Source organism: Mytilus californianus, unplaced genomic scaffold (assembly GCF_021869535.1).
Source record: "Mytilus californianus isolate M0D057914Y unplaced genomic scaffold, xbMytCali1.0.p SCAF_25, whole genome shotgun sequence".
Taxonomy (NCBI): domain Eukaryota; kingdom Metazoa; phylum Mollusca; class Bivalvia; order Mytilida; family Mytilidae; genus Mytilus; species Mytilus californianus.
This window is the reverse complement of record NW_026262674.1, coordinates 3,031,481-3,049,558: the sequence shown is the minus strand read 5'-3', so window position 1 is coordinate 3,049,558 and position 18,078 is coordinate 3,031,481. Positions and strand designations below refer to the sequence as shown.

Below are 18,078 nucleotides of genomic sequence, written 5' to 3'. Positions count from 1 at the left end.
TAAAATTGAGAAAGGAAACAGGGAATGTGTCAAAGAGACAACAATCCGACCACAGAGCGGGCTTAAGCTTGCCTTTGAACAATAATTTTATACTAGCTCAGAGAAAATGGACGTAACACTAAACTCCGAAATATATAAATCAGACAAAACCAGAGGCTCCTGACTTGGGCTAGGCGCAAAATTGCGGAGAGGTTAAACATGTTTCGTCAGATCTTAACCCTCCCTTGTACCTCTAGCCAATGTGGAATAAACAGACACACAGCAACACGCACATAAAAACTCAGTGTAAAATATGTCCGAGTACGATGCTGGAATAGGTTACAGAAGAAGCAAAGCAATATGACAATGATCAACATAAATTAACAAAGGACTACTAGCAGTTACTGACATGGCAGCTCCAGATATCAATTAAACCGATCGAAATATTACGTTTCCGTCATATGAAAATCAAACACAATTCCTCCCGTTAGGGGTTTAGTATCATACCTTCATAAAATATACAAGAAGAACATAACCTGTATCATGAAATAAATTGGATTTAGAGTAAATGTGTTTATTTCCGATGCAAATAATCTATAAGTGAACCAATATTCATTTAAAGGATACCATTTTTAATGACCTGACAGTATCGTAACTATTTCCTTTCATAATAAGTTTGTTTAAAGGTTTGGTTAGCTTTTGAGGTGAATGACGACATTTTAGTGCTTTGTATAATATATAACTATACACGGTGGGATGTGAAATACCTGAACGTATAAGATGTCTTCACGTTGATTGATATTTACGAATAATCTCCTTGTTTTAAATATTTGCATTAGTGGTGATATTGTTTATGTGTTGTTAAGTCCATTATTAGTCAAATTGGAGAGTGATGCTAAGACATTATAGTGAGGAAACATATTTTAATTGTATGGTGGTGAAATATTTAATGATGTTTTAAAATTAAATCATAGTAAAGACTGTTTAAATATATTTGTTTTTGACGGGTTCCTGCTACCAATTAAACTATCGTACATTTTTAACAGTTTATATGTTCCTACCATACACTTTTATTGCCGCGTTTGAAAAATCATAGATCATAAACACATGTATCGACATCACAGAGAAAAAATAAAAGGTGGTCTTTGATTTAAGCGCCTACAAGCATAATTTCAGCATGAATTCATATCCCTTGGATTATCTTTGATCATATATGCTGTCTCAATTTTAGTTCAAGGCTGCAGTTTGATACTTTGAACTAGACATATCGCCAATCTTCATGCGTTAATACAAATTTTCGGAATATGATTTGTTACTTATATATGTATTTCTCACGAGAAAACATTTACATATCGTTTATCTATGTTCTTTACAAATATTTTAATGAGTATTAATTGAAGAAATGAATTGATTACAAGCGATAAGGAATGTTATTTTCCACTCTATAATATCCGCGTAATTATACGAAATACGTTCGGTTATCAGTCAAAAGCGCAAGTAAATTTCTGCGGCAACATTACACCAGTATGACCTTTCAAGGTCACATCCTATGTAAAAAGGAAACATTAAATGTAATTATCTATAAATATTTCGGATATCAAATATCCTTCTTCAGTATGATTATGATGTAAAATGAATCATATAAATTCATTCTGATTTAACTATAACTATCCTGAAATGAATACAGTTAAAACCGAACAGAACCAGTCTATTTAAGAAGCGAATCAATAACACCGTTTCTTATATGAAATGGCGATATTGTCTGATATGAACGAGTTGCATTGTGGGAAATTTCAGACGAATGTTTACATTTGTATGAAGACAAAAAGATTTCTCGGTATAAAGTAATGACCATTCTTTTTAAAACAGGGTAACATTTAACATGACAAACTTCTGCTGTATAAATTTCATGAATTGTGTAATATAATAACAAGCAAATTGTATTAATACGAGAAAATCGATATTTTGAATAAATGAAACATAAATACACGATTTATCATTTGTAGATGTACACATTCAATTAATATCATGTAGCAAAATTAGTGGATTGCAATTTAGATGAATTCAATCGTTTGCTAAACCAAAGTTACCTATAATTCAATGATACTGTTATATTTTATAATATGGATGCGATAATTTTCTAATATAATAGCAATGTGTTTTTAATATGAAAAATTTATGAATGCAATATTTGTCTCATATAAAATAAATACGATAACAAGTCACAATGTATGTCAAGAAAACCGGAAACATAATTCACTATCATAGTTCATGACAGGTTAAATGGTATAAGCCAAATGTCACTAAAATTTCGTACATGTACCTGTAACAAAATTAACACTAACATGTACTAATCATGTCAAAAAATGTTGTTTGACACTTTCGATGTTGACAATGTTAACCGGCTAAGTCTATTATTTTTGATCATATGGTTGTACCGAGTAATTCTATTTTCAGTGATGATGCAATGGCGGAATTTTAATGTGGCTACTATGAATATTCTACTGGCCTATTTGATTCTATCATAGGTCATGCTGTAAATATCCACATAAACAAAGAAATATAATTTCTTAAAAGAAGAAAAAGAACATTCCTATAAACAATTTAATCCAATACGGTTCCCAATTACACCTGGAAATGAATATTCAAATGTAAAAATAATAATTCCAAACAAAGAAAAATGTACAATTACTGTTGTCCTGAACTTTGAAGATACCATTAGTCATCAAAATAAAAAACTTAAAACAACTTATGAAAATCCAATTGAGCAGCCTCGGACAATAAATAAAACAACTTCAGATACCACGAATGAAACATGTTGTCAAACAGAAGATGTATTTTATTATTAACATCAAAAATTTGTTGACAAGGAAAAACAGTTCTTGTTGGATATCAAAGACTTTTCTTGTTGGCAATTCGATATCTCTGTAAATGTTATCCAGTTTGTCGCTTGTACGCTTCTTTCCAGATGCCTTGCCAATAAACTTCTCCCTTTTAACAGCATATCGTATCAGTTATTTCTTGATGTTGTTACCTGGTTCACTACTGAAAATGCATGTGCAATCCGATACAATGAAGTAGTATCAGGTTTTGGAAGACTGGAAAGAAGTTATTTGAGGGGAAATTTTTAAGATTCATAGATATAAGAATATGTGGTATGAGTGTCAATGAGACAACTCTCCATCCAAGTAACAATTTGTTAAAAGTAAGCCATTATAGGTCAAAGTACGGCCTTCAATACGGAGCCTTGGCTCACACCGAAAAGCAAGCTATAAAGAGCCCCAAACATGACTAGTGTAAAACCATTCAACAGGAAAACCAAAGGTCTAATCTATATAAAAAACGAGATTGAAAAATACAGGTTAGATTTTGTCGAATCAAATTGATCGAGGACAGAACGATACATCTTTGGCTCAAGTTAATTTCATTGTTTCATGCATGTAGGGAGAATATCGGATAAGTATTGTTTAAAGAAATTTAATAGGTGTAACATATTTGAACAATAATTTTGATACTTGGCTATTTGATTACGATGATGTTTATGAACCTTTATTTGATTGATATTGCTTCAAAAACAAATTAAGAAATTGGAAAGATGCTACCAAAAACATTTTGACGTTTAGCAATGACCTTAAGACTGCTTATTAACATACGATGTTACTTGTAGTGACTTTAAAAAAATACTGCTATCATATTTTAAAAGTATCGCATTCATATTAGAATTTATAACATTTGTTTATTTGTGTACATAAGAAAAATACAGCACTTAAAATTTTAAACGGACATAAGCTTTTGCTTTTAACTAACTATTGAGTATATATTTAGACTTAATTGTTGTTTGTATTTGAACAATATGTTTTAAATATAAAAAAGGAGATGTTTAAAGTTGGTATTTTCTTAATTTTTCGTCGCCGAAAACAACTTTTCCGCATGGCGTGTCGTCTGCATATTTACAATTTCATATTAGACAATATCGCTTTTTCATATAAGAAACGTTTTTTATCGATTCGCTTCTTCCATAGACTGACAACAACGCTTGTACAATTCTAAAATTTCAAAAAATGACGTAGTTGAGGTATTTATAACAAAGACTGCATAGTAATGTGCGATATGAACATCTCTAAAGTTTCAAAAGTTTGATAATGATTTAAAAAAATAAATTTTAAAACAGGTTAAGTAATTGGACGTGGCTGCGTACTTGTAAATCCCAAATGAATATCACCCTGCGATTTAAACTGGTATAATTCTAGAATTTTTAAGTTGACAAAGGTATATGAATAGCAACAGAGACTGCGTAGTAACATGAAATATAACCCAATTGAAAAACAACTGCGCGAATTAGAACTACACATTTTCATTGATCCCATTTGGTGCCAAAGTTTTTTTATTTTATTATCCATAATCTTTCCTGAGCGGGTCTATCATCCCTAAACCAAGTACTGTTGTGGTCTATGATTGTACTGGTTAGTCGATTAAGGTATGTCTTAGTAGGGCCTTGGGATGTTAAATGTCGACTGAGAGAAAGGTCTGGCATTCATAGTCGCTACGATGGCCGTTCATATGTTTATGAAATGGCTGTACTGACTCGCCAACATACTGTTTACCACATTTCCACTGTAGGAGATACACAGTATTTGTAGTCTTGCAATTTACATTGCGACATATGGTGTATTCCGTACCAATGGAGTGACTGCTAAAAGCCTGGGTATTCAATATTAATTGCTTGCAAGTCAGACATCGTCTGTTTCCGCATTCCTTGCATGAGTCCACAGACGAAGAGCCAGATTTAGAGTAAAAATCAGCCCTCAACAGCAACTCATTAAGGCTTTTGGGCCTACGGAAAGTCAGTACAGGTGGCTCGGGAAAGATCTTGGATAGTGTAGGATATTTTTAGATTTCTTTCCAATTTTCACGGATAAGGTGTGATAACTTGTCAAATTCAGGATGGTAATATAAGTCAGCACAAACGGCACTCTTTTGTCGACCTATTTGTCTTTATATTGTAAAAGTTCATCTCGGCTGATGTTGTTGGTACGAGAGGAGCCTTTATCAATGTCTTTTCTTCTGAAGTCCCGACTTTTTATGTGACCGCGAAGTTCTTGTAGTCGCCTTTTTGCAGTATCATAGGTGTAGCAAATTCGTTTTATTCGCATGGCCTGGCTATAGGCAATGTTCTAGGTGCAATGTTTAGGATGACAACTCATAGAAGTGTGACTGGATTGCTTCCCTTAGAAAATGTGGTAGAAACTCGGTCAGCCGTAAGCGGTTGAGTTAAGGAAGTACTTCTTTAGCTCAATCGGTAAACACGCTGCCTTGTAACACAGAGGTCCCGGGTTCGAGTCCCGGTGGAGACGATGATGATTTTGTAAGAAGAATCATGCTCTCCGGTTACATTGGCGCCCAACTAAAAAAACCCACGGTGGTTAGAGAGAAATTCTAGCTAGGGTATGTGATGTGAGAGTCATAATGGTATGATGACTCTTGAGGTGGGGGAAGTGTGACGGGTTTGCTTCCCTTATAAAATGTGGTACATACTTAGTCAGCCGTAAGCGGTTGAGCTAAGAAAGTACGTCTTTAGCTCAGTCGGTATATGCGCTGCCGTGTAACACAGAGGTTTCGGGTTCGAGTCCCGGTGGAGACAAAGATGATTTGTAAGAAGAATCATGCTTTCCGGTTACAGAAGAAAAATATTAATGTTTGTCTGTGGGCTTGCAATACAGATCTGTAAATATGATGCCATCTTTCACTTGTGAAGCAGTGTCAAGAAATGTGATCTTAGAGTCAGAGATTTCATAAGTGAAATATATAATATATATACTTTTTGTAAGTGTATTGATGTGAAGTGTATCCCTATAGAACCATCCTTATGCGAACAGAATCCGCTACTCATACATGTGTTTTTCGTCATTACATAATTATGTTACGTTGTTACAAATGAACTTAAATTAATCAAAACAATTTGAGAAATTAATCTTCTTGTAAAAATGTGACTTAAGTTCAGCAGGCATTAGACTTTGTGTATGGTAAAATGTATTTTGTATTGATATTGTATTTATATAAAAAGAGTATAAACATAATACATCCTTTTGGTTCAAAGTTGTTCATTTATTTGATGACAGTTGTACTAGGGTCTTGATAAGGTTACCACAATATAGAGATTACAGATGCGAGTCCATGATTTTAACCAGATGGTGACTGAGGGCCTTGAAAGCCAACGTTTGGAGGGATTCTGATAAAAAGTATATGCATTTATTATGAGAAGTTCCACCAGAGTGTTCAGGGCCCCTATCCTACCCCCACCCCATCCCACCCCCTTAATCTGCCTCTGGAGAACAATAGACAAAATGTAGAGAATAATGAAGTAAATAAAGAATAGAGATAAATAGGCCCAGAAAATAAAGAATAGTGAATAATTAGATGTTAAAATATATTAAAAAAAATAGCCTTATGCACAGAAATGATGTACCCCCATTCAGACCCTCTTTTATGACCACAGACAATCGACATGTTTGTGTCGGTAAATAACCTAAATCATTGAAGCGGTTTTGTTGATGTTTGCATCCGTATGTGATTCCCCTTTTGTGTTTCAAGTGACACGTGGAAAACCGACGATAGAAAATAAGGAATGTGAATCCTATTATATGAGGGTCTGGATGGGGGTCCCTCATTTTTTTAATTTATTTTTTATATCATTTTACTCTATTTTTTATCTATTTTGCCCATTATTCTATTATTCTCTACATTTTATATTTTAGCACCTCATTGATTATTCTCTATTCTCTATTTTTTTGCCTATTTTTCTCTGCTTTTTATCTTTTTTCTGCCCATTATTCTGTATTCTGTAAACCATATCCAGACCCTCAGTATCGTAGTTTGACATACTCCTAGGAAGTGTGTGTACAGAACATCACGCCACAAGAGAACACATCAATTTTTTCCATATATAAATTTTGTTCTCCAAAAAGCACTTGCATATTAAATATATATCAGCCAGATGGTACAAAATGCCAGGTGATGTTTATTTCCAGGACACTGCTTACAAGGAATCATTTGACCCAAAATTTGTAGTAGTACAGATAAAGCCATCTACGCACATGATTTTGGTTGACCTTTTTTTTTTGGGGGGGGGGGGGGGGGGGGGGTAGGTCTGTCGTAGCCACTAAATTATTGTTGTTTTTGTGACTGCTTATTATTTCCTTCTTTGACTTTCGGAGCACTCAGTTATGAAACTATTATACCATTATCAAAGAGGGTCTGGATGGGGTTTATAGTATAGAGAATAATGCACCAATACTACAGAAAAAAAGGCTTAAAAAGAAAGAATAGAGTAATATTGGCAAAAAAGGAAACATTAGAGTATAATAGTTTGTTAAAATAAATATAATATAGAATAATGGGTAAAAATATAAAGAAAAGAAAAATATGTCCTGAACAATTGAAGAATACAGAAATGAAGGACCTCCATCTAGATCCTCGTCAAATGCGATTTATTCCAGGTCGAATGGTGAACAGTTAATGGTAATAACATGCTTGACTTAACATATTTGACATAAAGGCAGCCATTTAAACCTGTGTTAATTGTAAAACACAGAAGAAAAACAATTTAAAGAATAACAACAACAGCAAAGTTGTTACAAGTATTATAAAAAAAGTCAACAAAGAACATGAAGATAAAGTAACATACAACCACTGAAATGGGAAAAAAAGAAAGTTAAACAACTGTCCACTGCACAAGTTTTATAAATCTTCTTAGAGTTCTTGATTCTCAAACAGTAAGTAACCTTTTACACACATACTATCTACAAGAAAAATAAACAGAATAATAGTTTATATTTGAAGTTTTCATTAAATATTTTACAAAGGCAGATTGTTTCCTTATACTGGTTGCCTGTCCTTTATTTGTTTGGCTCTGACACCTGTATCAAATACCTCTGCATAACAGTTTATTATTGAATCCGAACGCACAATCCCATGTTTCATTGTTCATTATGAGCTGAAGTATATTTGTATCAGATTTCGTATGTTACAAAGGAGAGAACAAGACTATTGTTCCTTTGAATCTTTGTAGACTCGTTTTGGAAGCGGTCGTGTATTTTTTTGTGCTTTATATGCTGTTAACATACACATATTTTCTCATTCGTCACAACTCGGCCGATTCCGTACCGAAAAAGAGTAGCGGATTCACCCGAGGATTGCCGATTGATCTTTTCTTTGTTGTTAATGTTTGCCACCATAGCGTATTTGCCATGCATATTTATCGCCATGTTTGTAAATGAAAAAAAATTATAGTTTAATTTCTTGACAGTGTAGTTTTTTTTCTTTATACAGAATAAATAAATCCGTTGTCTCAGAATTTCAAACATCTATATCATGTACTTACCACTTACCGTTTATTATTGAATCAAAACGTAAAACTCCGCGCGTTTCGTTTGTTCATTTGAAAGATAAAACATTATGAACCGAGGTATATATTTGTTCAATTACCTGACAGGTGTCCGGTGGGGTTTATTTCACATGAACCATATGTTAACCATACAGAAAAAAAAATCATTGTTTCAGAATTTAATGCATTCTGGGAAATATTTGAAAAAAAAAACGTACACCAAAACGTCGTGATTGGTTTAAAAGGGTATACACAAAGGAAATTCAACGAGACATTATTTCATTTTTGGGTACGAACAATGAAATTACCCATAGTCCTTTAGATTCTGATACGACCAAATAGTGACTAGGAATCACATGATATGTTGATCTTCTTTGATATAATGAACTTTCAATGGTATACTTATATTGTGTGTAATAACCTACCTGCATCCGCACGTTGGACATCCATGTCTATCTATCGAAGGGGCGCCAACATGGTCACAATGTCTTAATGGACACATAATCCTAGGACATGGATAAGCTGAAATATATAAAGATAATGAACAGAAAAATTGGAGAACAGATCATCATCAGTGAGATACGTTTTCCTATTTCCTTATTCGTTATGTACGTGAGTAGCAAATCTAACAAAGTGGAAATGCAAATGTTATATGGTAACATAAGATGGGTGTCTGGATGGTGTTTACAGACCAGATAATAATTGCCAAAAAAATAATTAACACAGAAAAATGACAAAAAATATAAAGAATAGAGAATAAGATGATGCAAAAGAATAATAGAAAAAATGTTGAAAATAAATGAATTAATAAAATACTGATTACAGAAATGAACGATGAACAGCATATCAATTATAGAAAAAAATCATGTTCATGAGAATTTTATTTAGTTTTAGAAGTAAAGAAAAATGCCTTAAAAAGAAGATAATGGTTAATTACTCCCCCCCCCTAATCTAGGCCCTCTAAGATGTGCCTTTTTTTTAATATTCCAATCCAAATAAACGCCAAAATGTAAAACGCCCCAATTCCAACTAGTTTTAAGTTAATAATAATGTGGCAGCTACATGCCAACCAACAACACACACCCTATCGACTGATTGATTAAGGACTGTTTACCATACGACAAGTGGTAAATATTAATCAGGACAGTAACACGTTAATCGATCTAATAACAATATAAATACATAATTATCTGATTTAATTTTACTCATACTTCGGCGCAAGCTAGGAGTGTCATCATGTTTGAACTTACATGAGCAAGAAAGCGTGTGCCACACGTGAAGCAGGATTTGCTTACCTTTCCGGAGCACCTGCGATCACACACCGGTTTTTGGTGGGGTTCGTGTTGCTCCGTCTTTAGTTTTTTTTTATGTTTTGTTTAGTGTACTCTTGTTTGTCTTTTGATCTTTTTCCTTTTTTTTCTATGGATTTGTCAGTTTATTTTCTTTTTATGAGTTTGAATGTCCTTTTGGTATCTTTTGCATCTCCTTCACGATAGATCTATATTTTAATTAGATTGCACGTTAGTGCGATATGAATAACTCCTAATATATCCTTCTTATTTTGAGCCCATCGGTCTTAATGTGCTCTTGCCCCCCCCCCCCCCCCCCCCCCCCCCTCCTCCTTTTCCAAACTGACTCGGGATAGGTGTATGAATAACAGCGAATTACATTTTTAAAATCATTGTTTTATGTCTCATGCATTCGTAGAGAGCTCGTTTCCACAAGACCATCGAATCAAAACCGATATGTTTATCATATGCTCCGGAAGGGTATCAGTTATCATGAAAAAAGTCGGTAATGAGATAAGCATCTACATTTGAATATAAAAATAAGGAGATGTGGTTTGGTTGTTACTGAGACAACTATCAAACAAAGCTAAAATGAAGTGGATGTAAGCAATTATAAGCAACCGTACAGCCTTCAACAATAAGAAAAACCAATACAATATAGTCAGCTATAAAAGTCCCCGACATGAAAAATATTAATCCATTCAATTGAGAAAACTATCGGTCTAATTTATAACAAAACAATTTACAAAAAACAGTATGTGAGATATGAACCAACGACAACCCTTGAACTACAGGCTCCTAACTTGGGACAGGCACATTCGGAATGCGGCGGGGTTAAACATATTTGAAGTTTGTTTGTCTTGTACACATATAGTAATGATTAATTCGCCGTTTCAGAATCTAATGAATTCTGGGCAATATTTTCAAAAGCGCACACCAAAACCGTTTGTGATTGGCTTAAAGTGTCTTAAGCAATTGTAGTCAACAAATGACATGACATAATTTTCATTTTGGGGTACGAACAATGAAATTACCCACAATCCTTTAGATTCTGAAACGGAGAATTTTTTTACACTAACGTATCGGTCTGGGTTTAGGTTTACACTAACGTATTGGTCTGGGTGTAGGTTTACACTTACGTATTGGTCTGGGTTTAGGTTTACACTTACGTATTGGTCTGGGTTTAGGTTTACACTTACGTTTTGGTCTGGGTTTAGGTTTACAGTTACGTATTGGTCTGGGTTTAGATTTCCACCTACGTATTGGTCTGGGTTTAGGTTTACACTTACGTATTGGTCTGGGTCTGGGTTTAGGTTTACAGCGGCATGTTTCACAACCACGGCTATCTACGACCTTTCCGTACGGACATGATATAAAGCAGACTCGTCCACAAGCCGGAGGATATATCAACGGTCCGTGCTTTGGATAAATACACTTCCTAGTACATCCGAAAGTGCAACATTTCTTTCCTCCACTGCAATCATAGTCAGTATCACAACTATGACTTAGTTTAGTGGGACATTCTATATTTGACTTAGAACTTTTTGGACATTTGCCAACCACAGTTTGAAATGCTGAAATAAAAATAACAAATAACTTCATGTCATGGTCTGCAAATACATTCTCAACGAATCTTGTCTTAAGTCTTTAATAAATTATTATATATATAAATATTATTCTTCCACACTCGTAACCTCTATCACACGTAAATTGTATATTTGTGTCATTGAATTGGCCTGGCGCATGAATATATTTGTTGGCTAACGCAAAAATATGTACTACATGAAATTTGCTCTCTGATTAAAATTAACTACAAAAACTCTTTTGTGTTTATTATTTAATTTAATGATTAACGCGAAGTGAAAATAGATATTTTAACGTCGAGCCGGATTGTGTTATTATCGCCGCTATCTTGTTTACATTGGTTACAAAAAAGAAGTTCGGTCGACCTCGTCTATCGAAAAATAAACAACGTCAAGAACATCTACCGGAAATCCTCTCGACCAATCATATCAACGTATTCCCTAATATGCAAATCATATAAGAATTATAAAGCTATATTTCAATCAAGTGCATTCGTGGTTTCATTTTGAATCCTGCATTTCGATAGCACTATTCATTATAACAAAATGGAGAATGGTTCATTATCTAAAAGTACCATATGTTTATATCATGTCCCAGATAAAGCATCTCATCAAAGTTTGTTTCCAACATCCGGGATATCCATTTTGAGCTTTTAAGTTGACTTCAGAACTAATTATGATATCAATGCCATGAACCGAATATTTCCGTTTATTAAATTTTCAGCAACTTTTAAGTATACTTTAACTCTCACAAGCACCAAACTTATTGACATCTACACGCTTTGATTTCACAGCGCGTAAACAATACCATTGGAAGTTAATTCATCATTACCGCAATCGACGAACGCTTACAGAAAATGTTGAACGAGCTTCTATTATCCGTTATTGTTTAACCGGGTGTTCCTCGTGAATTATGTCTTACAGATCGTCGTGACTTGGGGTATGTAAGATCCTCGTTCAATCACGTATTCGGAGAATAAGTTCTCCGTAATCAGATAATGAACTTTCAATGCTATTTTAAAACACGATGTAAATTGTTTAATTCATTTATACAGATTTTAAAGCTTTCCATGCAAATGTTTACTCTTGCTCTCATTTTGTGTAACATGTGTAATGAAGATTAATTCATAAAAGGGTTTAGAGTGAAGCAAACTTTAATTTTATCTTTTTTGTTTCAAACATTGTACATCAGTACCAGATAGAATTTTATACTGACATTTTGGCTTACAATGACATGTTGGGCATCCATGTGCATCTAATACATTCCAATATATACAGCCAATCTTACAAACAGGTCCACAACTTATAGGTTCTATAATTGCTATAAAATTTGTAAGGTGAAAGTAAGATGGCCATATATATATATGAAAAACAGCGCCAAATGAAACAAGCAGAAATGCACAAGAAATCTTCAAAAGAGTGGAATGAAATCAATTTACAAAAAGAAGCAAATGAAGAAAATTTGGAGTAGGCTTTTCAAGGAAAGAAAACTAGCCTTCTGGAAATGCTTTTGTATGGGAGTCACTTGACTTGATAAAAAGGCATTAACATAAACTCCTTTTAATGATAGACTCTCAATTATATTCTCAGTGAACTCAGACATGTATTGTAAGGGTTTTGCTCATTGTTGAAGATCCTACGGTGAACTAAAGTTGATATAACCTTCTATGTCATTCGGTCTCTGGTGGAGAGTTTTTCATTGGCAATCATACCGCATCTTCTTATTTTGATATATACATACGTGAAGGTTTACAGTCACAAGTATTACATTCATGTATATCATGTGTGTATCTGTGTATACATACATGAACGTTTACAGTCACAAGTATTACAACAATGAATATCATGTGTGTATCTGTGTATACATACGTGAAGGTTTACAGTCACAAATATTACATCCATGAATATCGTGTTTGTATCTGTGTATACATACGTGGAGGTTTACAGTCACAAATATTACATCCATGCATGATTATCATGTGTGTATCTGTGCATACATACTTGGAGGTTTACAGTCACAAGTATTACATCTATTCTTATCCTGTGTGTATCGTGTATGCATATCTGGAGGTTTACAGCCACAAGTATTACAACAATGACTATCATGTGCGTATCCGTGTAAACATACGTGAAGGTTTACAGTCACAAGTATTACATTCATGAATATTATTGGTGTTTCTGTGTATACATACGTGAAGGTTTACAGTCACAAGTATTACATCCATGAATATCGTGTGTGTATCCGTGTATACTTACGTGAAGGTTTACTGTCACAAGTATTACATCCATAACTATCATGGGTGTGTTCGTGTATACTTACGTGAAGATTTACAGTCACAAGTATTACATCTATGAATATCATGTATGTATCTGTGTATACTTACATGTAGGTTTACACTCACAAGTATTACAGCCATGAATATCATAAGTGTAGCCGCGTGGACAGTTGCCACTACATTTAACCTCGGGGCAGATATAATCTGTCGGTGGTCTTTTAACTGAAATTAACAATTGGATAACATGTGTGCTGAGATAAATTTACAAAATTAAAGTGAATAAAAATTAATGTATTAAATTTCTCCTTTAGTAAGTTTTCCATTATTGTACTACTTTTCAAAGCTGATGGAAGACCAATCAATACATGAAACAGAGAATGGAAACGGGAATGTGTCAAAGAGACAAGAACCCGACCAAAGAGCAGAAAACAGCCTAAGGTCACCAATGGGTCTAAAACGCAGCGAGAAAATCCCGCACCCGTAGACATGTATTACTGAATTAATACTCTTCAACGGATTAATAGAAAAAAACAAACTGATGCCCCAGTGTAATCTATAAATCCCACCATCATCTGTTGATTCGAGTTTGACATGCTGTCATTTCTTTAATTGCACTTTTGTGTTGAGTCAGACAAGAATTATCACTGATAATTATAAAGTTGGCCATAATTATAAATTAACTGTTTATAAAACTTTCAATTTTTCAAAATGCTGAGGATTATCTACCCCTGGAATAGATAACTTTAATTGTATTTCGCAAAACCTTTCGGAATTTTGAGTCCTCAATGCTCTTTATACACGTTCTTTATTTGGCCTTTTTACTTTTTTTATGCGAGCGTTACTGGTGAGTTTTTTGTAGACGAAAAGCGCGTCTGACGTATAAATTTTAATCCTGGTACAAATGATGAGTGTAGTTGCTAATCATGTAAACACATACATTTATGAAACAAAAACAAACTAAACAACAATTATATTGTTTTAATGTGTGTTTATTTTCTTTTACGAAGAAAATCCCACGTAATCTTGATCCCCGTACGACTGAGGGAGGGTGGTCATCTTATTAGATTTAAATTTCCCAAATATTTTGTGCAGAATAAAATCAAATTTTTCACCCGTTTGCTCAACATGTGCCGAAAATTTGGAAGTGACGATGCCTACATTTTTATCACGTGGTGATGGAAGTCACATGACAGATTCAACTAAAATCCGTATCCCGGAACTAAAGTAATACATTGTGACGTAGTTTAAATAACACTTACTCGATACAGATGACACTGACTGAAATGTAAAAATGTAAAATGAATTACTCACTGTGACTTTGGAATGAAGAACAGCGATAAAAGCGCTGTTCCTTTGCTTTGTGTGTGTTTTGTCGCTGTGCTTGTACTAATTTAGTGTCATAAAATTGAGAATGGAAATGGGGAATATGTCAAAGAGACAACAACCCAACCAAAGATCAGACAACAGCCGAAGCCACCAATGGGTCTTCAACGCAGCGATAAAATCCCGCACCCGGAGGTGGTCCTCAGCTGGCCCCTAACAAAATTGTGTACTAGTTCGGTGAAAATGGACGTCACACTAAACTTCAAAACATATAAACATAAATGGATAACCCATATCTTTTGTTTTTCTATTATATTTACAAATAGGCATATAACATGGGAAAACAAAACTTTTGTTTAGGTCTAATTACATATGTCAAGTTACGTTTTCAATCAATTAATACAAAAACTCAAGTTTTCCTGTAATAGCCTATAATATTGATTAATGTGTCAATGAAACAACAACCCGACAAAAAAAAGAAAACAGCCCAAGGCCCGGCACCGTTTTCAACGCATCGAGAAAATCCCGCACTCGGATGCGGGCTTCAGATAAACAATAATACTTTTACATAGCGCCTGTCATTTTCAATATACAAATCTAATATAGAGTTATCGACCTGAAGGCGTTGGTGAGATGTGAACTTTTACTCTGTGTTAAAGGCCTCATACATAGTTATTTAGAGATGAAGGGCAGCAATACATGAAGAAATGTAAAAGTCCGATTAAAAATATCTCAAATCTGTACACATGATTGATACAGAATTCTTACTATCAGTTAAATGGACAGAATAAATTAGTCTTATCGTATTATCAGACTCAGTATCAACAAAGACAATTTTCTTATTCGAAAAAAAATTATCAATAATGGTACGCTCAAAAAGTAAAAGTACGGGTCGAAAGAAATGAATATTTTTTCGATTTCAGTTAATGTAACATTTGTGTAAGTAATTATGTAAAACAATGTTAACAAATCAAATAAAAAGTGTAATTTCAAAAATATGTATTTACCTCAATGTTTAGTAACAAATATAGAATGCATATAATGTTCCGTAACATGTTTACAGGTAAAATACTGTTTTCATTCTCTGTCTAATATTTATGTAACAGGTAAATTTATCACAACAAGCATGATCGTCATTCCGCGCGTCAAATGAAACGTCAAAGATGAAATTAAGGCCGACTCAACTACATTTTGGATTTCCTAGTACTAAATTTTGACGCAAACAGTTTTAGACAAAAAAATGGTAATGAATTAAAGGGGTAGCACCTAATAACTAATGGAGCTACCATATGATTTTTATGGGGGGCTAGGGTGAAATTTGAAAAAAAGGCAGGACTGGAGTTTTGAGTAAAAAAAAAGACAGGATGCATATGAACAACTTTGCAAAAAAAAAAAAAAAGCAGGATGACAATGTATGTAAAAAAAGTCAGGATAAACTAATTTAAAAAAGGCAGGACCAAATAGAGTGAAAAGAGCAGGACTGAGATTACAATATCAATCATTCCATGCATTTAAAAGACTTAAAAGAGTCTCGAACAACATTGGTACTTCTGCAGAGGCTGTTTTATGGGGCTCGAGGCACGGGGCGTCCCCCTAATGGGGCCTGCTACATATATGATGAACACATAGACTTTTCACTTGTCCCACTCCAAACGTTGTCTCGTTCCCCCCCCCCCCCCCCCCCTTCCCCCTCCTTTCAAAATCCTGGATCTGCATCTGCTTCTGATATGCGATATAATGAGTACACTAAAATAAGTTCCACATCATTATATGTCTGCATCTGATAGATATAGGAAGATGTGGTCTGAGTCCACTTTTAAAAATGTATTGGAAAAGAAAATCACGTCCAAAATCTAAATGTGTTGTGGCCTACATTTATATCCTACATCCTATTACGTTGTCATCCATGAATAATGTGTACAACAAAACAAAAAAGCGATTAAAAATTTTCATTTACAGGATTGGACTTCATGATTTATGTGCAATTGTATTTATTGTTAAAAACATGAAAATGTTACTTAAGGTTAATATTTTTCCTCACATTTCTTTGTTGAGTATATGTCAATGGAATAGCTTCTAATCAACATGAAAACAAACTAAAAAGAACAGTGGAGGATCCAAGGGGTGGGGGATTCCGGGGGTTGGAACCCCCCTTTTTGACGATCAATGCTTTTGATGATAAAATATGGTTGGAACCCCCCTTTATCCTGGGTAGAAACCCCCTTTCGTGTTTAGTATACAACTTGTCACGGTTTGTATCCTATGTATATTTTTATCCTTGCAAACAAAGTTTTGGGGGAATCACCATATCCGTCCGTCCATTAGTCTTTCTGTCTGTTTGCCATGATGTGTATCCGTGTGTCATTATTTATTAAACCGCAACTCAATACATCCTAAACCACGGGTGCCATTCAGTATACGGAGAAAAATGATCGTGAAAGAGTAACTAACGGTGGTCAAGTCAGTAGATTAAAAGAAAACTCAATATTATTGTTATATACATATGGCACTTATACCGTTATCTTGATGATATTTTTTCGTTAAATAATCCAGAATTTTCTAAATATACTGCCAAAATTTACCCAAAGGAACTTACTCTAAATAATTCAAATGTAAACGGTAATAACTGTCCTTTCCTAGATTTAGATATTTCAGTTTAACACGGGAAACTCCACACTAAAATTTACGACAAAAGGGACGATTTTTCGTTCCCTATTGTTAATTTTCCTTTTTTGGATGGTGATGTTACTTTAGCACCATCTTACGGTGTTAATATATCACAACTCGCTCGTTATGCCCGTATCTGTTGTGACGTTTTGGATTTTAATGAACGTAATCTATGTAATACTGGTAGATTATTAAGTCCGGGATTTCGTTACCACAAATTATTTAAAACCTTTACTAAATTCTTCCGTAGATATAAAGATTTGGTTTTGAAGTTTACTTGTACCTGCGAAAACTTATTTCAAACGGGATAGCACATCCTCATTTTTACGGAGATGTTGTTTACCGTGCCCGTAAATTTAGAAACGATCCTTTAAATAAACTTATTTTAAAAGGTTACCAATTCAACACTGTAATTAGATCTTTGAATATTGTTTTTATTGGTAATGATATTGATTTTGTTATCAGTAAATTAAAAGCAGACTTAATATTATTGTTATTTAAGAATTGAATGCTTCTTTTTGTAACTTCATTGGGGTGTAAAAGCGTTGACCGAAGTACATTTTATTCTAAAAATGTGC

General features: G+C 34.0%; 1 protein-coding gene across 3 annotated transcripts in view; it reads right to left on the bottom strand.

Moving 5' to 3' along the window:
- LOC127732554 (antistasin-like) overlaps positions 1–15,944 on the bottom strand; it is an 84,814-nt gene extending 68,870 nt beyond the window's left edge. The window contains exons 1-7 of one of the 3 annotated variants that reach the window (XM_052241603.1): positions 15,841–15,943; positions 14,770–14,788; positions 13,619–13,732; positions 12,451–12,555; positions 10,941–11,225; positions 8,788–8,884; positions 7,605–7,778 (exon numbers count right to left, since the gene is read on the bottom strand). In XM_052241603.1, coding sequence (XP_052097563.1) covers positions 7,775–7,778; positions 8,788–8,884; positions 10,941–11,225; positions 12,451–12,555; positions 13,619–13,732; positions 14,770–14,788; positions 15,841–15,888 — 672 coding nt within the window. In that variant the 5' untranslated portion in view covers positions 15,889–15,943 and the 3' untranslated portion in view covers positions 7,605–7,774. Of the gene's footprint in view, positions 1–7,604; positions 7,779–8,787; positions 8,885–10,940; positions 11,226–12,450; positions 12,556–13,618; positions 13,733–14,769; positions 14,789–15,840 lie in introns of those variants that run through there. The other 2 variants (XM_052241604.1, XM_052241605.1) reach the window with 2 other exon arrangements.
- Between the last annotated feature and the right edge of the window lie 2,134 nt (positions 15,945–18,078).